The following is a 24919-nucleotide window of genomic DNA, read 5'->3' as shown; positions in this document are numbered from 1 at the left end:
AATACGTTTGTTTATTCACCGTCGACACTGTATTCAGTGTCCGTGTCTGTGTCTGTGTCGACCGACTGAGGTAAATGGGCGTTTTTAAAACCCCTGACGGTGTTTCTGAGACGCCTGGACCGGTCCTAATAGATTGTCGGCCGTCTCATGTCGTCAACCGACCTTGCAGCGTGTTGACATTCTCACGTAATTCTCTAAATAAGCCATCCATTCCGGTGTCGACTCCCTAGAGAGTGACATCACCATTACAGGCAATTTCTCCGCCTCCTCACCAACATCGTCCTCATACATGTCGACACACACGTACCGACACACAGCACACACACCGGGAATGCTCTGACAGAGGACAGGACCCACTAGCCCTTTGGGGAGACAGAGGGAGAGTCTGCCAGCACACACCAAAAACGCTATAATTATATAGGGACAACCTTATATAAGTGTTTCTCCCTTATAGCATCTTTTATATATATACAATATCGCCAAAATCAGTGCCCCCCCTCTCTGTTTTAACCCTGTTTCTGTAGTGCAGTGCAGGGGAGAGCCTGGGAGCCTTCTCTCCAGCTTTTCTGTGAGAGAAAATGGCGCTGTGTGCTGAGGAGATAGGCCCCGCCCCTTTTACGGCGGGCTCGTCTCCCGCTATTTTTGAAGTTAGGCAGGGGTTAAATATCTCCATATAGCCTCTGTGGGCTATATGTGAGGTATTTTTTGCCTCTAATAAGGTTTTTATTTGCCTCTCAGAGCGCCCCCCCCAGCGCTCTGCACCCTCAGTGACTGTTGTGTGAAGTGTGCTGAGAGGAAAATGGCGCACAGCTGCAGTGCTGTGCGCTACCTTTATGAAGACTCAGGAGTCTTCAGCCGCCGATTTTGGACCTCTTCTCTCTTCAGCGTCTGCAAGGGGGCCGGCGGCGCGGCTCCGGTGACCATCCAGGCTGTACCTGTGATCGTCCCTCTGGAGCTAGTGTCCAGTAGCCAAGCAGCAAATCCACTCTGCACGCAGGTGAGTTCACTACTTCTCCCCTAAGTCCCTCGTTGCAGTGATCCTGTTGCCAGCAGGACTCACTGTAAAGTAAAAAACCTAAGCTAAACTTTCTCTAAGCAGCTCTTTAGGAGAGCCACCTAGATTGCACCCTTCTCGTTCGGGCACAAAATCTAACTGGAGTCTGGAGGAGGGTCATAGGGGGAGGAGCCAGTGCACACCACCTGATCTGGTAAAAGCTTTACTTTTTTGTGCCCTGTCTCCTGCGGAGCCGCTGTCCCCCATGGTCCTTTCAGGAACCCCAGCATCCACTTAGGACGATAGAGAAAACAGGTTATCGACAGGGTAACAATGGGATATGATGGAGACAGCGGATTTGCACCAATCGGTCAAAGCTTTTCGGCCTCCCAGCATGCAACGGGCCCGTCCATATATACCCGCCTCCTGGTTCATGCAAAACAGTTTTTTGTTTGGTGCGGAAGCTGGACCATGGTCACAGGGCTGCTGGTTTTAGCAGCCCTAAGCTTTCTTATTTTATTGTCTTACTAATTTTTCTGAGCAATCTTTCTAAACCGAATCTTATATGTACCTTAGAAAGAGTCGCTCCAACAACTCTACGACGGGTCGCGACAACGCTTACCCACGAGTACAGTTCTTTTTTCGGCAGGCGTCTGTGTCGGATATACTAGCAGGTCTAGCAGACGTTACCAGGCTGTGGCCGGAGCACGGGGAGAAGGTAAGGCATCGGTTCCGCTTAGAAGGGGAATATGGACACAGCAACACTGTTATGGGAGGAGACTACCAAACAGTCGCTGATGCTGCTGCCACGTCAGGTGCACCAGTGCTAAGCCTTAGGGATCATAAGCTCCAGGAATAGTATGAGGCCGTGATCCCTAGGCTTGATGTCAGCAGTGGGGAGTCAGCTGCTCTCCTGGTCGCCCCTCCCCCCAGTTCATGACCAGTTTCCTCCGAGTCTCCCGCCATGAACTGTTTTCCCGTTTCAGTCTCCGACGCTGTACACGAAGGGACCCCAGTTGCAGCATAGGCGGCTGTGTCTGTGTTCACTGAGCATCTGTGCTCATTATAGGTTCATGGAGCGACAGTGTACACTAGTAGCGTCTGCATCCACTCAGCATTCGCTAACTTACTGATCAACCTGGAAGCGAGGCGAGTCTCCCTGTATCCCACTCTACTGAGTATGGGGTAATACAGCACTAAGTCTCTATCTACCTTTTGAGTATGAACAGTTAGATAAGTGCCTATTGCATACGAGTCTGTATACATATACCGTTGTTTCTTTCGCAATGCGTCTGAATATGGTAGATCTGTTTAAACATGATTTAGTAATGTTCTCCTACATAACTGAACTGTAGTTGATGATGTGCTCATATTGAATATTATACTAATGTATAACATGTGACTGAATGCTAGTGTGATTGCTGACTTTACTATATTCTGTCAGTTTTGTTTTATTCCGATCATCAATGCTGGTGCATGGGTAGGGTCGGATTGTATGTCACTTTAAAAAAAACTTAAAGTGATTACAGTCACAAATTGTGTAGTATACTGTGTAAGTGTTGATTTTTATCATGTCTAAGAGCGGCAAAGGTGAAGAAGAAACACTCACAGCAACATCAACACTCATATCATGTTTGTCTTGCAAAGCTGTTATGCTCTCAGGATCTGGTTCAGTATGGCTTGTGTGCAAATTGTTTTGGCTTTCACCAGGGGTTCTTGAAAAATACAAGGCAGATTCAGGTGCAGATTGATCCACCTTGGGCTATGTTTGCAGACTTTATCCAGTACAGCGGAACGGATAATTCCTCCAACTCCTGTACTGGGGATAGGTTACACGATTAACCCTTACATGCAGCTTCCCACTTGTGGTGTATCACTTCTAGCAGCAGCCTCTCAGAAGAAACAGGCTGATAAGCCGGTGGTAAGTAAATCTTCATCCTCACAGGCTACACATGGTTCAGATGAGGATTCATCGGAGAATGAAAGCTCAATTAATTCTACTTCGGCATACGAAGAGGAAGGTCTCCGCTCAGTGGATATAGCAGAGTTAATAAAAGCAATGAAAGCCATTCTATCCTTAGAGCATTCAGCGGAGCCTGTGTTAAAAACCAAGGCACCTGTGTTTAAACATCCCAAAACAGTTAAGTCTAAGTTTCCAGGGTCGGATCAGCTGACAGAAATCATGGAAGAGGCTTGGGCTACGCCTAATAAGTTTAGAATTCCTAAGAAATGGAATTCCATTTATCCTCTTCCAGCTGGGGATTGTTTAAAAAGGGAGGTGGCTCCTAAAGTAGATATGCATGTGATTCGATTAGTGCGAAAATCTACTTTACCTTTACCTTCAACATCATTAAATGATGTTACGGATAGGAGAGTGGATGGTTTTCTAAAAAAACATTTTTATTCCTGTCTGAGGCAGTCATAAGGCCAGCCATGGCTTCAGCTTGGATGGCAAAGGCAGTGGCTGCCTGGGCTGATGCACTGGAGGGGGATTTTTCAATACTATCTACAGAGCAAAAATCCCATATAGCACATATAAAACAGACTGCAATGTTCTTGGAAGAAGCAGCATTGTATATGGGTACTATTGCCTATAGGGCATCAGCTTCAACTTTAGCTGCTCACAGAGCAGCTTTGCTACGTACGTGGAAAGCAGATTCAGAACCTAAGGTGGTTTTGGAATCTTTGCCCTTTTCTGGAGATATTCTTTTAGGTAAAGAATTTACAGATATTTTGGAGTCGGAAGCAGACTCCAAGAAGGTCAAGTTTCCTTCCACGTACATTTTCGAACCTAAAGTTCCAGCCTTCCAGTCTCAAGGAAAAGCTAAAAGGCAAAAATGATAGACCGTCCCAATTCAACAAGTCTGGTAAGACTAAAAAGCATTGGGCTACCAGAGGACTGGATGGTAAAACAGAGGACAAGCCATCAGCCTAATTGTGTGGGCCTCCACCTCGGGACCCCAGGGTGGGGGGCAGACTTCTTCAATTTGCACAGATATGGCAGCAGTCTACAACAGATGCCTGGGTGCAGGAAACTATCTCTAGGTTATGCTTTTGCCTTCAAGAAGTACCCTCCTCGAAGGTTTTTTTGTACCAGCCCGTCTTGGGTAGAGACGAAGGCCAGGGATTTGCAAGAAGCAGTTCAGAAATTGCTTCAGTCAGGAGTAGTCATTCCAGTTCCTCCTGCACAATGAGGACAGGGCTTTTACTCCAACCTGTTTTTAGTTCAGAAGCCAAATGGGTCACTTCGGCCCACTCTCAATCTCAAACTGCTTAACAAACACATTTTGGGTAACTCCGTTTTACATGGAGAGCTTACGTTCCATCATTTTGGCCATGGAGCCAGGGGATTATATTGCAGTGATCGCGCTGTGCCGAAAAAAAAGTGGGTCCCAGGGACCCCTCACTTTTAAAAATTGGGGTCCTACCTGTCCTTTTCTGGGTCCCATCGGAATGAAGGCTCTTATTAATCGTATTAATGATTCAAATATAACACACAGACTTGATTTGGACACTAAAAAGTGTTGCAAGGGGGAGGAGGGGGGGGGGGGGTGACAATGCTGCTGCGCTGTGTAGCATACAGGACACCCTGCACTAGAGCTGTAACTAGACACTTTGGTGCCCTCCAGCAGAAAGTGAATAGGTGCTCCCCCTCCCATTCCCCAAAGCATGAAAGCAAGGACTGCGCGCTGCTAAAAATTAGGGGCGTGGCTTCATGGGGAAGGGGCGTGACCACATAATAGTGCCAGTTCACATTGCGCCAGGTAGAGCACGTTATACACATTGCGCCAGGCAGAGCACGTCATACACATTGCGCCAGGCCTCATCTAGAATACTGTATTCAGTTCTGGAGGCCATATCTTCAAAAGGATATTAATACATTAGAAACTGTACAAAGGAGGGCAACTAAAATGGTGCATGGCCTACATCACAAAACATACCCAGAAAGACTAAGAAATCTCAATATGTATAGTTTGGAGCAGAGAAGGGAAAGGGGGGACATGATAGAAACTTTCAAATATATCAAGGGTTTTAACAAAGTCCAGGAGGGAAACATTCTCCAAATGAAGAGAAGCAATAGGACACAAGGACATGCACTGAGACTGGAGGGGGGGAGGTTCAGGGGAAATTTGCGGAAAAATTATTTCACAGAAAGGGTAGTGGACAAGTGGAATAGCCTCCCATCAGAGGTGGTAGAGGCTAAGACAGTAGAGCAATTTAAACATGCATGGGATAGACATAAGGATATCCTTACAAAGAAATAAGGATCAAATAAAGGTTAGAGATAAAAAATATAATAAAAAAAAAAAAAAAAAAAAAAAAAAAGGGGCAGACTAGATGGGCCAAGTGGTTCTTATCTGCCGACAAATTCTATGTTTCTATGTTTTTATTATACACTTTGAGCCAGGCAGAGCACATACACTTTGCGCCAGGTAAAGCACTGGTCTGGATGGGAAGGGGGCAGCGAGATGGTGGTGGGATGCAGGATCACTAAGAGGCCCTACACACTGGTCGATCTGACTGAAAGATACAAACGATCTCGTTCATTAATGAACGAGATAAAGTTCATATCTTTCAGTGTGGAGGCTCCAGCGATGAACGATGTGCGGCCCCGCACTCGTTCATCGCTGGTGCCCCTTCCCTTGTGCATGCAGGCCAATATGGACGATCTCGTCCATATTTGCCTGCACTTCTATGGAGCCGGGTGACGGAGGGAGTGAAGGAACTTCACTCCCGTCACTGCCCCCCACCGACGGGTCGCCCGTCGGCTGTATCCGCCGTCGGGCAGCTCGGCGCGGATCGTTAAATGTGTAGGGCCCTTAAGCAGAAGGGAGTACACTGGATTGAATGAGGGGCCACTGTAATGGGACTGGCTGGTGGGGTTCTTGCTGAGGGGGCAGTGAGATGGGGCAGGGGGCTGGTTGGGGGAGGGGAGACTGGGATGAGGGAGTCCATGAGATGGTGGGGGACACTGGGCTGTATGGGGGGACACTATGAATGGGGAGGCACTGAGCAGGGTGGGAAGGTGGCAGTGAGATAGGGGTGTGACACTGGGTTGGGGGGGGGATCAGTGTGTCTGGACTGATTGGGGGTTCTAGATGGGAGGGCAGTGAGATGGCACAGTGGACTGGATGGGGAGGGAAGGGGGAAACGCTCTGCTGGCAGGGTCAGTAATGCTGGGGGACACTAGGCTGGAGAAGGGGCAGACACTGTGAAGGGAGCATTGGCATGCTGCTGTTTCTGCCTGGCCCTGCACACTGGCTCCAGCACCGCACACTCCTTCCCCACTGTCCCAGCGCCCTACCTGCATCCTCAATCTCTGCACTGCAGGGAGCTGTCCTCTGGTGGCGGGTCCGGCAAACTTCATCACTGCCGTGTAATGTCACCCGGCGGCGGCTCCGGCTCTGACACAGACTCCGGCTCTCTCGAACCTCCTCTCTCCCCTGAGAGCCGCGCTGCGGCTTCCCGTGGTCGGTGGCATGATTGTTCAGTCCCTCGCTCCTCTCAGCGGGAGCATGGTACTCTCTGCGTCCTCCCGCCTGACGCGCACGTCTGACAAGTAACGTCAGAGCAAGCGCCAGAGTGCATCCCAGCGGAGCGCGTCCCCGGGGACCCTCCCATTATTAAAAAGTGAGTCCTCATCCCCCGTTTTGGGGTAAAATACGCGCTGTAGCGCGTTTTTGCGAACACAGATATTGTATCCCTGGATATATAGGATGCTTACCTACACGTTCCTATAGCACTTTACCATCAGTGATATCTCAGGTTTGCTATCCTCCAACAGCATTTTCAGTTCCAGGCCCTACCTTTGGGGTTAGCCACAGCCCTTAAAGTATTTACCAAGATTCTCAGACAGCAGGGGGATAAGAATTTTTCCATACCTCAACGATCTTTTAATCCTGGCACAGTCGCAGGAATTGCTCCTATGTAATCTGCAACAAACAATGTGTCTGCAGAAACACAGGTGGCTCATAAATAGGGCAAAATAGTCTCTGGTTCAGTCACAGCGGATGACTCACTTGAGGGCTGTACTGGATTCAAGTCTTCAGAGAGTAATTTTACCTCTGGACAAGATATCCAGGGTTCAATCAAGGATTCAGGACTTGCTACACAGTGAATAGGTATAAATTCATGCAGCAATGCGTGCGATGGGTTTGATGGTGTCAACAGTCGACATGGTGGAGTATCACAATTCCACTAGAGGCCACTGCAGCGTCTGATTCTTGCCAAATGGAATGGGCTGCATCAGACAATAAAAACACAGACTATGGTGCTTACGATAGAAGTGTGGCTACAGACATCCCATCTGGATAAGGGGAGACCCTTTTGAATATCAGATTGGGAAATTCTGACAACGGATGCCAGTCTCCAGGGCTGGGGAGCAGTGTCATGAAGGTTGTGTTTCCAGGGGCAATGGACCAAGGAAGGTGGTTGCCTACCAACATATATATTGGAACTTCGGGCCATATACATGGCACCGATTCAGGCAAAAGGACATTCTTCGGGGAAAACCAGTCCAGATTCACTCAGGCAATGCAACGGCAGTAGCGTACCTCAACCATCAGGGAGGAACTCGCAGCCGAAAAGCGATGGAGGTGGTAAGTCACATACTAAAGGGGGTAGAACTTCATCTTCCAGCCTTGTCCACAGTGTTCGTTCCGGGAATCAAACTGGGAAGCGGATTTTCTCAGTCGAAGCGCCATTCAGGCAAGCGAATGGTCTCTACGCCCGGAGTTCTGCCAGACTCTAGTAGACAAGTGGGGGTTGCCAGAGATAGATCTCATGGCGTCCCGTCTGAACAACAAAGTGCTCACATACGGGTCAAGAACAAAGGATCCCAGAGCGATATTTGTGGATGCCCTGTCGGTGAGATGGGACATTCATCTGGCTTATGTGTGGTTCCTCCAATCACCAAAGGGTGGTTAGAAAGATAAAGCAAGGGAAAGGTGCCGTGATGCTAATAGCTCCAGCCTGGCCCAGAAGGCATTTGTATACAGATCTGCAGGGAATGTTGATGTATGCTCCACTTCTGCTCCCTCAACGTCCAGATCTACTGATGCAGCGTCCTTGTTATCACAGACAACTGGATTGACTGTCTTTGACGGCGTGGCTCTTGAAACCTCTATCCTGAAGTCAAGAGGATTCTCACAACAGGTAATTCAAGCTATGCTTAGAGCATGGAAACCTTCCTCAGCTCGCATTTAATCACCAAATATGGCAAACCTATATTCATTGGTGCAGTGAATGGAAAATGGACCCCCAAGTCTTTCAGAGTTTCCAGGGTCTTCGCACTCCTTCAGGTAGGAATGGATAAAGGTTTGAAGGTGGCTTCCTTGACTGTATGGTTCCTACAGAAAATTGCCAACTTACAGAACGTGCATACTTTTTTCCAGAGAATGCTGCGCATTCAACCCTCCTTTTGTTCCTCCTACAGTGCCTTTTGGACTTAACTCTTGTCCTGAAAGCCCTTCAAGTTGTCCAGTTTGAACCACTTAATAAAGTGGATCTTAAATGGTTGACAGCTAAAGTTCTCTTTCTACTGGCTATGGCGTCAGCTAGAAGAGTATCAGATTTAGGGGCTTTATCATGTCGTTCCCCACTTCTGATTTTTTTATCCAGATAAAGCAGTTCTTTGAACTAGATCTGGGTATGTTCCGAAGGTGGTGTCAGAATTCTACCTTGAAGAAATTGTAGTCCCAGCTTTCCAGGTACTAGGCCTTTCTGCGGGAGATGCATCGCTGGACGCGGTCCGTGCATTAAGGAGCTACGTGGATCGTACCAGTGCCATCAGAAAGAGATTCTCTTTTCATTCTCTACGGATTTTACAAGAGAGGATGGCCTGCCGATTAGCAGACACTGGCAAGATGGCTTCGGATGACGATTTCAGAAGCATATTCTCAAGATAATCTCCCTGTTCCGGCTAATGTCTTTGCTTACTCTACTCATAAGGTAGGTCCATCATGGGCAGCACAACGTCGTGATTCAGCAGAGCAGATATGTAAGGCAGCCACATTGTCTTCCGTTAACACATTCATTAGACATTATGCCATGGATACCTTTGCCTCTCATGACGCCGAATTCGGGCTAAGGATTCTCCTGTCCAATCAGGAGCGTCCCCACCACTAAATTGCTTTGGGAAATCCCACTGTTATCCTGTGGATAACCTGTGGAACCTGCCGGAGAAAATAGGATTTTGGTACTTACCAGGTAAATCCTTTTCTTTGAATCCATAGGGGGCACTGGAGTACTCTTGGGATATGGACCGGGCGTAGCCAGAAATGGCACATATTTAAATATTTAAATTAGTAACTGGCCATCCCCTCCATATTCCCATAGAACCTTCAGTATTTTTACTGGGCCGAACAGGAGTGATAGAGAGGATGAACCATAGAGAATTACATATGACATTATATGAACCTATAACATTATAATATAATGGTTAACACTAAAGTTGACACAACGTAACTGATAACAATTAGTTGACACCATAACATCGTATGCATTGGTGGTAAAGTGTTACCATAAGATCCACAGAACTTACCACAAGACAGGTAAACTGCTCTGGGTGGGCGTCCAGTGCCCCCTATGGATTCAAAGAAAAGGATTTACCTGGTAAGTACCAAAATCCTATTTTCTTTTTCATCCACTAGGGGTCACTGGAGTACTCTTGGGACGTACCAAAGTTTCCCGTTGGGTGGGAGAGCTGTTTGGCACCTGTAACACTACACGGCCAAAGCTAGATGCTGATGCCGCAAACGTAGCCAACCACCAACATGCGCACTGATGGTCATGCACTGATGACCATGTAGCAGCTCGTCTAAGCCGTTTCGTAGAAACTCCACAACCTGCTGCTCCTGACGTTCCCAAAGAACCTATGGAATGGTCCGACACTGATGTATGTGGTTGAAGCCAGCTTATGACGTTCACTAGAACGTTTGGAATGGTCTGACCCTGATGTAGACGTTGTAGCCTATTATGAAGCTAAGCCTGACGTATGACATAAGGTCTGCTTGGAAGCTGGTAAAGCCATCTTCACTACATTATAGAGAACAATGTGTCTGTTCTACGTACAATTGATGTTTGGGTTACATAAACGCGTAGTGCGCGTACCACAATCAAAGTAACTTAAGTTCCCGAACATATTGATAACCGAGGAACTACATTAATTAATTGATGCGTGACATTATACTATCTTTGACTGGAACACAGAATTTGTGCGAAGCTCCGCCCTATGATCATAAAACACCAGATTGGGGGCCTTGTCATGCAAGCCACCCTATGTTAAAACACGCCTTGCTGAGAGACTCAGAGAAAAAAGGGTTTACCAATTGAAAAACAACATCCACTTGTTGTAAGAATTCAACAAATGAAGACTGTAAATAAAAAACCTAAAACCAGATCAAGTCCCATGGCACTGTAGGTGGTATAAATGGAGGTCGTCTGAGGACACCGTGCAGGAAGGTGTGTACAATCGGCAAAGGAGCCAAACACCTTTGCAGGTAAATTGACATGGCAGAGACCTGCACCTTGAGTGTAGAATATAACCCTTCACCAAACCCAGTCTGTAAAAATATTAAAAGACGGGATAACTTGAAAATGATGTTGGAAACTTCTGAGCGTCACACCAACCTATAGAGGCACGCTAAATCTTGTGATAATGAGCTGCCGTACTGGCTTCCCAGCCCCTAACATGGTTTGCATACCAGATTCTGGAATGCCATCCGTTCTTAAGAGAGCGCTTTGAACAGCCACCCCGTCAAACGCTGCAGCGCTAAATCGGGGTAAAAGAACGGACCCTGGTGGGACAGGTCCGGACGTGGCGAGAACGGTGAAGGATCGGCTGCGAGTAGTTCGGGGAGATCCAAGAACCATGGCCTCCGAGGCCAATGTGGCGCCACTAGTATGACTGTCATGGAGTCTTGTATGATCCATTTTAGTACCAGAGGAAGCAGCGTAAACGTTGTAACAGATTCACAACGCTGTACAGCCACGCGATCATGAGAGCATCCACAGCTGCTGCCTTCGGAGCTCTTGTACTGGACACATACTGGGATGTACACATACTGGGATGTTTGATTTTTTTTTTTTTTTTTGTGAGATGCTAATAGATACCCCTGTGGGTAACTCCACCGCTGGACCAACTTCTGGAACACTTAAGAATTCAATGCTCAGTGTCCTGGAATAAGCTGCCTTCCAGCTGTTCACTCCCAGAATGAACATCGAGCAACTTGCCGCATGATCATGCGACTTCGAATCAGTCCTTGGTCGGTGATGTATGCGATCGCCGTTGTGTTGTCTGACCGCACTTGGACAGTCTGAGAACGGAGCATGTGGCCCGCCTGCCGCAGCGCATTTGACCTAAATCTTCCGTGATTTGTGAAGTTGATCATTTGGGACCCCAGGTCCCCAACCTTTGAGACTCGCGTCCATTTTTAGAATTATCCAATTCCAGACGCCGAACATTTTCCCTGCGGTAAAATTATGTACTTGGAGCCACTAGAGTAGTGAAACTCTGGCCCTTAGAGACAACTGTACTATTTGTTGAACTTGTAGGAGCGTGCAAGAACTTCCAGGTGAAAATGACCCGAGTGACTCCTTGCGAACTGGAGTGCGTCGAAAGACGTAACTCTCCTTTTCAATAGGCGAAAGGCCAAACTGATCAAGACTGTCAGTGGCTTGCGGACGAACTGTACGTGATGACGAACAGTTTGTGTGGTGTGTTCAGGCAGGTAAATCCGTGTAATCACGGAATTATCCCTATGCATGAGTCCGTTGTTACGGAATGAGACTTGATATCTCGAGGTTAACAATCTAACCGTGCTGAACGACGCCATTGTACGTTAGTAAGGGCCGTTTCATGACGAAGTATTGAGACGGAGCTTTAATGAGCAGATCTTCAAAACACTGAACTGTTATCACTTCCAGGGATGAGCTATCACGATAGCCATTACTTGTGACAACCCTAGGCGCCATACGAAGCCAAAACGGTAGCGCTTGAAAGCGAGAATGGTTTTTACTGCAAACTTAAGTAGGCCTGATGCGTCTAAGTACTTATTCTTGTTGAAATCCAGAATCGCTGGATTTCAACCTGTAGTCACCAATTGCAGGTATTACTCTGTTGAATGTGTAGTAAGCGACGCACTGATTGACCTGAAGGGTCAGTATCGGACAGATTCAGCCAGCTTTGGAACTACTCCAAACTGGAATAATGACCGTGACTCTGTTGTTCACTGCAGTCAAACTGCTCAATCTACTAGAGCTTGTATGGCGGTGTGCAGTACCGTGATTTTATCTTCTGACCCAGGCAGACCCGTCTTGCAAATTGCATTGGTGGAAAACAATCAACCTTTATCTGGTAAACTGCGAACCCAAAATTGCGGATCCCCCAACTGTGGATGCCCACAACTGACGATCGGCGATGGACTGGAAACTCATTCTAGCCCTGGCTTTTCAGTGGCTTAGCTGTAAACGCCACTGAAACCCTGGTTAAAGATGCCTGGAAGTAGGTGGCAGCACTTTAACCGTATATTGACGACAATCAGACAATTAGAGGTTATCGAAAACCACGTTCACTACCACCTGACCCGTCTGTGGCTGTTTCTGTAGCACGGGCCCAAAAGGACCGAGATGTAAAGACTATATCCTGAGTATATTTATTCAGGAATTTGTACAAGACAGGACGAAACCTGTAGCCAGCGTAAGGTAATGTTTCTATTCTCGTTTAGAAACGGACACCGTCCTGTTAAGCACGTAGCGAAAAAGCACGTCGTGCCGCACTAGTGAAGCTGAAAAGCGAGAACTAAACTGGCTGACGTCCACAGAAACTGTACCTAGATATTGAGCAGATTTCACAAGTGTGATCAGCGAGAAGCGTAAGGTGTTCTTCTTGTAGGGCAAACGTGAACTGTATTGCCATGCAACCACTGCCCTGTTAAGCTAAAACCCGGCCCAAACCAGGTTAAACAACACCCCTACTGCTGTATACTGTAGGGCACACTGCGACGGGTATCCCTGAAACTGTCAAATTATAAAACAATAATAACAATTGTCCCCAGTCAGTATATACGCCAGCCTCCCCCAACGAGGAACGGCAATAGTGCGTATGTGCAGTCTTATTTGTCCGACGGACTTTGCAGCGAAGCTGCTATGTCTTAGACTTACTCCTTATGTACACGGACAAGCAAGTACAGAAGGATAGACCAGTACCGTGACTTAGTACCACGTAAATAAAGTGTGTATAAATCTACATTACAGCACACGTGTTCTTCTTGTGCTGTACAAAACCAAGAAAATAAAATTCCTAACACCCCGGCTCCTCTAGAGGCAGAGTGTTGTAGGGCAGCAACTTCCTGGGAAGAAGCAGGAAGTAATGTTAAAATGGTGTCCGGCCATGTGCTTGCTTATTGCAAGATTGCTGATACACAGAGATAGAGATATATATATATATAGATATATAGATACACAGATACATATATATATATATATATATATACACCTATATACACACACATATATATTATATATATATTATATATATATATATATATATATATATATATATATACACACACACACACATATATATATATATATATATTTTTTTTTTAACCATACACATATAGATATATTTTAATACATGTATATGCATATACACCGTCTGTATACCATCAGTGTGTAAACACACAAATACATATACACACACACATATATATATATATATATATATATATATATATATATATATATATATATATATATATATATATATATATATATACATATACATATACACATACACATACATATAGAGACTCCGATATTGGCCACAGGCTTAAAATCCTGATTATTTTGCTGCCTAAATGCAGCTTAGTTATTGGGGCCTCCATGCGGGTTTCCTCCCCCCCTCTCTCTCCTGCAGAAGAGTATTATTTGCAGGTGCAGCCTTTATTCTGGCTGCCGACTTCCCCCACTTTCTTCTTTTACTGCTCCCCCCGTTGTTCAGCAGATGGGAGACGGGGAGTGCGAGTCTTACTGCGGCCGTGTGAAGGACTGCACGCCGGAGATTGGTGAGCGGCCGCCAGAGCGGGCCGCGGCAGCAGCTGTCCACAGTCAGCTCGGCCGCTGACCCCACCAGAGCCATAGGGAGGAGGACGGATTGCACGGACGCCGGAGAGACGGGGAGCGGCGAGCGTTCCGGCGGTAGTGGCGGGAACTGCTCGCTAGCTACCCCTGCAAGCACCCTGCGGCGCCGGGTGCTGACAATGAAGGGATCCGGGGAAGGTCGAGCGGCCCTGCGGCAGTGCCGGGGTTCGCTCGCTGGCTCCCTCTGCAAGTCCAGTGGAGCATTATAGTGGCAGCAAGGTTTTTCTAGTGGCAGGCAGCAGGGGAACGTTTACAATTAAAGTATATAAACACATACAGTCCCCCCATAATGGGCGGCAGCGTGAGCTGACCGCCCGCAATAGACAGAAAAAGTAAGTAAGCGAGCGGCGGCAGTGAGAGCTGCCTAGCCGCTCAGTACCTGCACCACCTGCGGAGGCCATGACGGGACTTTTCTGTAAGCGCCGTCCTGCGCTGATTTTGGTCAATGGCGGGGCCCTTTGTATGAGCACCGGCAGACCATCTGCTGACTAATGCAGCACCAATGATCCTTAACCCGAACTTCTCTGATAAGTTGGGAAGGGATCAGGTAGAAAAAAAACAAAATATAATCTTGCTTGAAGAATCGCAGGACATTCAGTCCACAGTACCTTCCGACTAGAGGCACAGAAAAATACTGAAGGCTCTATGGGAATATGGAGGGGATGGCCAGTTACTAATTTAAATATTTAAATATGTGCCATTTCCGGCTACGCCCAGTCCATATCCCAAGAGTACTCCAGTGCCCCCTGTGGATGAAAAAGAAATAGACGTTATGGTAAGAACTTACCAATGATAACGGTATTTCTCCTAAATCCACAGTGATCCGACACTGACGCACCTGATTTGAGGATCCTTTTACTCACTAACCTCTTCCTTATTGTACGGAAGGGTGTGCATGTGTGTTCTTCTCACCTGATTAGGGCTATCTATGATGCTCCTGCCTTGAGCTTTGGAATACAACGGTTTTGCCTGAGCCAGGAGGCGGGGATATATGGACGGGCCCGTTGCATGCTGGGTGGCCAGAAAGCTTTGACCGATTGGTGCAAATCCGCTGTCGTTTCATCATAACCCATTGTGGATTTAGGAGAAATACCGTTAACAACGGTAAGTTCTTACTATAACGTATATTTTTGGGACAAGTGGAGATTCTCACAGTAGCGAACAAAGGTTAAACATTCCTGCAGATATCTATAACTGGATACTTTGGATCTACATAAACAGGGGATCCTAAACCCCCATGGTATGTAAGGATCACTGTCAGCACAGAAGTGGAAGAATCTAATCCCTAAGAGACTATAAAGACTGGGTTGAGATTTTTCATTGCTTATAGGTACCTTTTGCTACTGAAAATAAGAAGCCAAGAACCATTTCACAAAGGTACATTTACACAGAGCATGATATAGAAAGACACAAAATGTTAAAAGATCTACCTATATTCACAGAGGCATGCCCTGTCATCTTAATTGTGGAGAGCAGTAATATAATCCCTCTCATCCAGCATGACTTAATTCCAAATTATGATAAATTAGGTGTGGATTAATAGATGAAAATGCATCATACATGCATATGGGAAGTGTGGAGCTAATCTCTTCTGAGTGTTTTTCAGATTACTTCTACCCTTTTCAGATCAAAACGTCCGGTCGCACCAGGGATTTAGCACACAGATCCAACCTGGATGCGACCTGGCTGACACTCCTTTCAGACAGACAGCTGATCTGGCTCCTTACCGGGTCAGCGATGTCACTGCACACAGGTGCAGTCCCGGTGCTTGGAGACAAGGTAATCTTCAAGCGCTGGCTCTGCCTATGCTGTAAACGGGTCCCGGATCGGACAGACACGGTTTACACCAGGGATGGGGAACCTTCGACTCTCCAGCTGCTGTTGATCTACACATCCCAGCATGCCCTGCAACAGTTTTAGCATGACCAAATAGCAAAAATGTAGCAAGGCATGCTGGTATGTGTAGTTCAACAATAGCTGGAGGGCCGAAGGTTCCCCATCCCTGGTTTACACCTTTACACTGAGCCTTATGCAGGTCCTTCCCGGGAAAAACCCTGCTCGCTAGGCAGGGTTGGAATCTTGTGTTAATAGACCCAGGATGAGCAGTTTCTATTGACAAAAATCATGGTTTCCTGTGCAATAACCTGGGGCTTTGTCAGTGTAAAAATAGGACTTTAATACCTACCGGTAAATCCTTTTCTCTTAGTCCATAAGGGATATTGGGGAAATCTAGTACGATGGGGTATAGATGGGATCCAAAGGAGCCACTGCCCTTCAAATTTAATTCAACTAGGTGTACTGGCTCCTCCCCTCTATGTCCCCTCCCACAGGCAGCTATAGGTAAAACGTGCCAGAAGGAGAAAGAACATACGAGAGAAGGAAATATGATAAAGAGTGCGGAGATTTACAAACCAGCACACCACTAAAATACAACAACCAGTAAAGGCTGGGAACAATAACAGTAACAGCTTAACAGGTAACCACATAATAACCTGCAGAAAAGTCGTCCAATATCCCTTATGGACTACGAGAAAAGGATTTACCGGTAGGTAATTAAAATCCTATTTTGTCTAGCATCCATAAGGGATATTGGGGAATTAGTATGATGGGGACGTCCCAAAGCTTCCAGAACGGGCAGGAATGTGCGGAGACGCCTGCAGCACTGCCTGCCCGAACTGGGTACCCTCTTTGGCCAGGGTATCAAACTTGTAGAACTTCGCAAAGGTGTTCTTCCCTGACCAGGTAGCAGCTCGGCAAAGTTGTAAGGCCGAGACTCCACGGGCAGCCGCCCAGGAAGACACCACCGATCTCGTAGAGTGGGCCTTCAGAGACTGTGGAACAGGTAAGGCTGCCGACACATAGGCCGTTTGAATAGTAAGCCTAATCCAACGAGCAATGGACTGCTTAGAGGCAGGACAACCCTTTTTCAGCGCATCATAGAGAACTTACAAAGAATCAGTCTTTCTGTTCCGAGCCGTTCTCCTGACAGATTGTCAAGGCTTGCACAGCATCCAATGCCTCCAGAGGAGCCGAAGCGCCAGAACTGGACGGAACCACAATAGGCAGATCGAGTGAAACGCAGAGACAACCTTTGACAGGAACTGCTGTCTAGTCCGGAGCTCTGCTCTGTCCTCGTAAAAGACCAAGTATGGACTTTTACACAACAAGGTCCCCAATTCTGAGACACTTTGAGCAGAAGCCAGGGCCAGCAACATCACCGCCTTCCAAGTGAGGTACTTGTCTTACACCGTCATCAGAGGTTCAAACCAGGACTGCAGAAAATCCAATACCACATTCTGATCCCAGGGTGCCGAAAGCAGCACAAAAGGAGGTTGGATGTGTAGCACCCCTTGCGAGAAGGTCTGAACGTCAGGCAACACTGCCAATTTCTTCTGGAAGAAAATGAAGAGGGCTGAAATCTGGACCATAATGGAACCCAGACGTAAGCCCTCATCCACACCAGCGTCCAGGAAAGTAAGAAACGTCCCAAGTGAAACTCAACCGGCGGATACGTGCGTTCCTCGCACCAACATACATATCTCCTCCTGATAGTGTTTTGACGTCACAGCTTTCCTGGCCTGAACCATGGTAGCAATAAATCTTTTTGGAAAGACCCTTATGAGCTAGGATGTTCCGCTCAACCTCCATGCCGTCAAACAAAGTCGCCGTAAGTCCGGGCAGATGAATAGTCCTTGTTGAAGATCGCTTCTTAGTGGTAGAGGCTAAAGGTCTCCGACAGACATGCCCCGAAGATCCGCGTACTACACCCTCTGAGGCCAATCCAGGGCAATCCGAATTGCCTGGACTCTGATTCCGGATTCACTTGAGCACCCTTGGGAAGAATGGAATCGGAAGAGAAGGGGTTGACCAGCCGATAAGGCCTAGGCGACGCCAGTGCATCCACAGCGCTTGCCCGAGGGTCCCTGGTTCGCGAGCAATACCAGGGAAGTTTCTTGTTGAGACGAGTAGCCATGATGTCTATTTCTGGGCAACCCCACCGATTGATGATCTGCTGAAACACCAGGTGGAGATCGTGACGACTCAGGAAGTCCGCTTCCCAGTTGTCCACACCCGGAATGAAGTTTGCTGACATTGCTCTTGCATTTCTTTCCGCCCAGAGGAGTATTTTTGACACCTCTCGCATGCAGGCTCTGCTTTTTGTCCCTCCTTGTCGATTGATATACGCCACAGCTAAGCTGTTGTCCGACTGTACCTGGATCGCTCGATCCTTGAGCAGAGGAGAGACCTGAAGCAGAGCATTGTAGATCGCCCAAATTTACAGAATGTTGATCGGAAGGAGGGATTCGTGGGCTGACCACCTGTCCTGGAACTGCGCCCCTTGGGTGATACCTCTCCATCCCCGTAGACTCGCATCCGTCGTGAGGAGGGTCCAATCCTGAATCTCCAGCCTTGCAGGAGATTGGAGGACTGTAGCCACCACAGGAGGGAAATCCTGGCCTGAGGCGACAACCGAATCATCCAGTGCATCTGTAGGTGCGATCCGGACCACTTGCTCAGGAGATCCAACTGAAATGTTCTGGCATGGAACCTCCCATACTGGATCGCCTCATATGAGGCAACCATCTTTCCCAACACTCTTATGTAAAGATGGCCGGACACTCGAGTAGGTCGGAGTACCATGCGGACCATCTCCTGAAGTGTTTTCGCATGGTCCTCTGGTAGAAACACCTTCTGTGCCACTGAATCCAGCAACATCCCCAGGAACAGTAACCTCTGAGTTGGCTCCAGGTGGGACTTCTGTAAGTTAAGGATCCACCCATGGTCTGACAGAAGATGGATGGTGCGGTCGATATGGAGCAACAAAAGCTCCCTGGATCGTGCAGTTAACAGAAGATCGTCCAGTTAAGGAACCACATTGACCCCCATCACCTTCGTGAATACCCTCGGGGCTGTGGACAAACCGAAGGGTAGTGCCTGGAATTCGAAGTGATTGTCCAGTAGGGTAAACCACAGGTAAAAGACGTGTACAAGTTCGCTATCAACAGCAGCTGGTATAGAGGTGGTCAATGAGGAAGCTGGACATATAATACCCACCAGCGAAACACCTCATGACCCCTTCACCCTCAAAGGATTTGCATTCCAGGTCTGGCATACTCATGGAATCATCTTCCACATTGTGACATTCTGCAAACTGCAATTTCTAGTCTAGTGGACACTCGGTCAGCATTAAAAAGGACATCCAGCTGATTTATCAGGAGAGTGACATTTCTCTCCGGCAACATATGATTCTGTGGTTTGGATATCCTGTCAGCACATCTAGGAGATCCTAGCTGACGATATAAAGGGGACTATTGCCCTAACCAACGATCAACCACTGGTAATATTCTCCGGTTTGCCAACATTGAACAACAACATTGCTGCAGTATTGTCATTTCCAAGGGAGACTCCCAGCCAAATCGGATAACCATTGGGCGATCAGTGGCTTTAATTTTTGACAAAAGTCACATCCATATATGTGATTTTTAAATAATTTTATATTGTCATATTTTTATGTGATTAATAAATGTTTATTCTAACAAGCCGATTGGTCTAGTATTGACTCATACAGCCAGCGCTGGTATAACTATTTTTTAGTTTCAAACCGCAGGTACGCCCGATGAGGCGGCCAAATCGGAATATGGAGATAAGCGTCCTTGATATCCAAGGAGACCATAAATTCCTGTTCTTCCAGGCCCGCAATCACTGCTCACAGGGTTACCATCTTGAACACCTTCAAGTAAGGATTCAAGGATTTTAGATTCAAAACAGGTCTGTCCAAACCGTCCATTTCAGCACCACAAATAGGTTTGAGTAAAACCCCTTGGTCTCCCAGACACGGCTGAAGTGACGCAGTCGAGCTACCACCTCGAGATCCCCTCGGGGTGGGTGGACACAGTCATACTGAGGCCTTAGTGGAAGCAGAACCGGTGGACTGTTCCTGAGAACTGGTGCTTGCAGGTTTTCTGGACTTAACTCTGGTGCCTCTAGTCGCAGTGGAGGCACCTCTGGCCTTAGATCGAAATCTGTGAGACCGAAAGGACTGGACAGACTGCCCCGGATAGGAGAGTCTCTCCAGACGGGTGAAACGTGGATTTCTCAGACGTAACTTTGGAAATCCAGGTATCCAATACGACCCCAAAAATCCATTCCCCAGAAAAGGGGAGGGATTCCACACTACGTTTGGATTATGCATCCGCAAAGCCCTGCGCGCCAACACTGCCATGGCAGAAGTCCTAGCATTAATGTTCCCCATCTCCTTGAATGAATCACAGAGGACACGTGTAGTGTCCTGAATGTGTTTAAGGAGGATCACCATAGTGACTAAAGGCATATCTACCGAGAGGCCCGCCTGAATCTGAGTGGCCCAGGAATGAATGGCATGGGTCATCCAGCAACCCGCAATGACTGGTCTTTGTGATATACTGGCTGCTATGTATATCGACTTTAGGGTAGTTTCTATCTTCCTATCGCCAGGATCCTTCATGGTAAAGGAGCCCGGAACAGGCAGCACCGCCTTCTTAGACAGGCGAGAGACTGATACATCCACCCCAGGGGGTTTCTCCCAAAATTTTCTACCTTCAGGAGCAAATGGGAAAGTGCGCAAAAACTTTTTGGACACTTGGAATTTTTAGTCTGGAATTTTCCAGGCCTGTTTGAATAAGTCACCTAACTCTGTAGAATCAGGGAAAGTGACAGGAGGCTTGTTTTGTACAAAGAAAACCATCTGTGACGCAGCATCCTCTAGAGGGAGCTGTAACATCCCTTATAGCCAAAATGAGGGGTTCAAAAAGCCTGAGTAGCATCGGGATCCCCACTAACGGGGTCCAGGTCATCCCCATCTGCACCAGATAGAATAGCAGGTAAACCACGCTTCTGGGGACCTGCATGAGGCAGGGGGGGCTGTGCATCTGCCCTAGCAGCTAAATCTGCAACAGCCTGTTGTAGTGCCTGAGTTTTCTGTACATTAGCATTGAGTTGGGATGACATATCGGACATTTTTTTTTTTTTTAGAGACCCTAACCAGTGGGGCTCTGGACCCTCTCCCCTAGCCCCTTCACTGATTTGTGAAGATTGACTGCATTGTTCACAAGAAAGAGTCATTAGATAAGGGAGAGAGTCTAGTGTGACATACACTGCACAGCTTGTGTTTACCCGTATTTAGTGTTCACTCTAGGAGTTGGGCAGGGCGCCGGACTGTGAGGGGCACAAGTGTGTGCGCACACGAATGGGTGTGGCCACGCAAAATAGGGGGCGTGGTCATTTAACGTCATAAAAGTGGGCGGTTCAGCCCAAAGACGTTAAAAGAGGGGGTGTGGGCAGCCGGCGGCGTCACTGTTGGGGGGTGTGCCCAGCAAGCTTCCCCCAAGCTTTCGCCGCGTGAATGGATGCCGCACGCATGCGCACGGCATCTTTACACGCTGGGAGGGCAGGAGGCTGTTCTAGCAGGGCGCCGCAGAAAGGGCAGGGCGGATATTGTCCTTAAAAAAAAAAAGCACGAGCAGGGAGCGGCGCCCTGCTAAAACAGCCTAGCGTGAACTCTACATATTCAAAGCAAGCACAATAACATACAGTTATAATGCAAGCCTGCCCTAGTGTGTGTGTGTGTGTGTGTGTGTGTGTGTGTGTGTGTGTGTATATATATATACACACCCTGAGCTGCACAGCCCAAGTGAGACTGTCAGCTCCCTATTACACAGTAAACACTAGGATCAGAATATATAGTGTACACAAGCGGCTCTCCCCCTTTGCTACCCAGATTTCCAGCGTGTCTGAGGATCAGGAAGCGCCGTCTGTGCTGCAGTAAACAGAGGAAGGCGCCGAAACGCCTCAGGTCCCGCTCTGAGGTAGGTCCGCCCCCTCCTATGGCACCAGCTTTTTAGCTTAAAACATCACACAAGTGCTAGTCAAGCCCTTTTGTGCCAGTTCTACATGGAGGAACTTAGCGGGGGAACAACACAGCTACGATCAACTCGGAATGACCCCCAATATGAGCGTGACTTCCCATGGCATGTGTGTGGGGGCTCGTGGTGTAGTCCGATGCTGTGTGGGGAGGTATATGGGGAGCTCAAAAACCTAAATTATGATAGGACACAAATAGTGGAGTAGGACCTCAATTTCTTACAGCAAGGTGTCCATTTTTCTCAGCACGATCACTGTACGGGTTATAGCTCATTTTACACACACACACTAGAGGCTTAAGATGTATGTATGTATGTATGTATGTATGTATGTATGTATGTATGTATGTATGTATGTATGTATTTTTTTTAAAACACATTTCTTTCCTAATGATGGGTACAAAAGGGCAATATATATTGGTTATTCAAGCATATTCGACAATATATCGCGATCAAATCAGCGGGTGTATGCAAATGATGTAACAACACTGTTCATAGACATATCGCGTTGGCTGTGCAGCACAGCCGATGGCCAATATATCTGTGCACTGCATGCATGGGCACGTCCGCCACTTACTGCAAAGGCTGACGTCACAACTGGGCAGGCAAATTCAGTTCACCTAGCTGTATGACAGTACCGACACATCAAGCAGCCATTCGGTAAATGTATACGCTTATCTGGATTGGCCAATGTTAGCACAACGGTGGGCCTGCCAACATCTGTCTGGTGTATACCCAGCCTAAGGTATACTTGCTGCAACTACAGCTAATTTCTAGGACACAAGACATAAATTAGCAGTACAGTAAACAGGTCTAGTTAATATATTCCTGCATGCAGTGAAAACTGTATACAAAAGTTATTTGCCAATAGTTCCAATTTCCACCCCATGAAAGTGATAGGGCAAGGCATAGTTTTGTGCAATATTTAAATTTGTTTGCAAATTTGGTAATTGCAACAATATAATAAATTGCATACTTGGTTTCGGTTGATAGCCAAGGGTCGGATGGTTTCCATCTGAGTACTTCTGTTCCCCAATATGCCACCAAAGCTTGCTGATCCTTGTGCTGGTTTCACTGGAAAAACAAGCAATATTATAACTTTTACAATTCTCTTACCCCTCAGTGCACATTCAGATCCCAAGGCACAAAAATAGGATTTTAAAATTACCTACCGGTAAATCCTTTTCTTGTAGGGGAATTAGTACGATGGGGTATAGACAGAGTCCAAAGGAGCTACTGTACTTTAAATTTCTTCACTGGGTGTGCTGGCTCCTCCCCTCTATGCCCCCTCCCATTTGCCTTTATAGGTAAAATAGTACCCGAAGGAGAATGGACATACTTGAGAGAGGGAACACAAAGAGTTGAGAGATTCGCACACCAACAACAGAAGACGACCAGCAACGGCTGGTAACAAAACAGCAACAGCTGAACAGGTAACCATATAAGAGAAAAGAAGATTTTAAACCTACCGGTAAATCTTTTTCTCCTAGTCCGTAGAGGATGCTGGGGACTCCGTAAGGACCATGGGGTATAGATGGGCTCCGCAGGAGACATGGGCACTATAAAGAACTTTAGAATGGGTGTGCACTGATTCCTCCCTCTATGCCCCTCCTCCAGACCTTAGTTAGAGAAACTGTGCCCAGAGGAGATGGACAATACGAGGAAAGGATTTTGTTAATCTAAGGGCAAGATTCACACCAGCCCACACCATATAAACTGGAATATACGCAACCAGTTAACAGTATGAACAAAAAACAGTATCAGCAAAAGACTGATCTCAACTGTAACATAACCCTTATGTAAGCAACAACTATATACAAGCCTTGCAGATTTTGTCCGCACTGGGACGGGCGCCCAGCATCCTCTACGGACTAGGAGAAAAAGATTTACCGGTAGGTTTAAAATCTTATTTTCTCTTACGTCCTAGAGGATGCTGGGGACTCCGTAAGGACCATGGGGTTTATATCAAGGCTCCATACCGGGCGGGAGAGTGCGGACGACTCTGCAGCACCGACTGCATCAGCCAGGGTATCAAACTTATAGAACTTTGCAAAAGTGTTTGAACCTGACCAGGTAGCTGCTCGGCAAAGCTGTAAAGCCGAGACGCCTCGGGCAGCCGCCCAAGAAGAGGCCACCTTCCTAGTGGAATGGGCCTTGAACGAATTTGTTAACGGCAATCCTGCCGTAGAATGAGCCTGCTGAATCGTGTTACAGATCCAGCGAGCAATAGTCTGCTTCGAAGCAGGAGCGCCAACTTTGATGGCTGCATACAGGACAAACAGTGCTTCTGTTTTCCTAACTCGAGCCGTCCTGGCTACATAGATTTTTAAGGCCCTGACTACATCCAGAGCCTTGGAATCCTCCAAGTCACTCGTAGCCACAGGCACCACAATAGGTTGGTTCATATGAAATGAAGAAACCACCTTAGGCAAAAATTGAGGATGAGTCCTCAACTCTGCTCTATCCACATGGAAAGTCAAATAGGGGTTCTTGTGAGACAAGGCCGCCAATTCGGACACCCGCCTTGCAGATGCCAAGGCCAACAACATGACCACCTTCCAAGTGAGAAATTTAAATTCAACCGTTTGAAGAGGATCAAACCAGTGAGACTTCAGGAACCGTAATACCACGTTAAGGTCCCAAGGTGCCACTCGGGGCACAAAAGGAGGCTGGATGTGCAGCACTCCCTTTCCAAAAGTCTGGACTTTTGGGAGAGAAGCCAATTCCTTCTGAAAGAAAATAGATAGGGCCGAAATCTGTACCTTAATGGAGCCTAATTTTAGGCCCATATCCACTCCTGTCTGTAGAAAGTGAAGAAAACGGCCCAGATGGAAATCTTCCGTAGGAGCATTCTTGGCTGCACACCAAGAAACATCCTTCCTCC

General features: G+C 47.2%; 1 protein-coding gene across 1 annotated transcript in view; it reads right to left on the bottom strand.

Annotated features, from left to right (window-relative positions):
• USP37 (ubiquitin specific peptidase 37) overlaps positions 1–24919 on the bottom strand; it is a 221160-nt gene that overhangs the window by 149325 nt on the left and 46916 nt on the right. The window contains exon 4 of the mRNA XM_063933910.1: positions 23012–23109. Within this exon, the coding sequence (XP_063789980.1) occupies positions 23012–23109 (98 nt within the window). The remainder of the gene's footprint in view (positions 1–23011; positions 23110–24919) is intronic.

The sequence above is a fragment of the Pseudophryne corroboree genome, chromosome 7, assembly GCF_028390025.1.
Source record: "Pseudophryne corroboree isolate aPseCor3 chromosome 7, aPseCor3.hap2, whole genome shotgun sequence".
Lineage (NCBI taxonomy): Eukaryota > Metazoa > Chordata > Amphibia > Anura > Myobatrachidae > Pseudophryne > Pseudophryne corroboree.
Note: the sequence above shows the minus strand (reverse complement) of the source record. Positions and strands in the feature narration are given on the sequence as shown.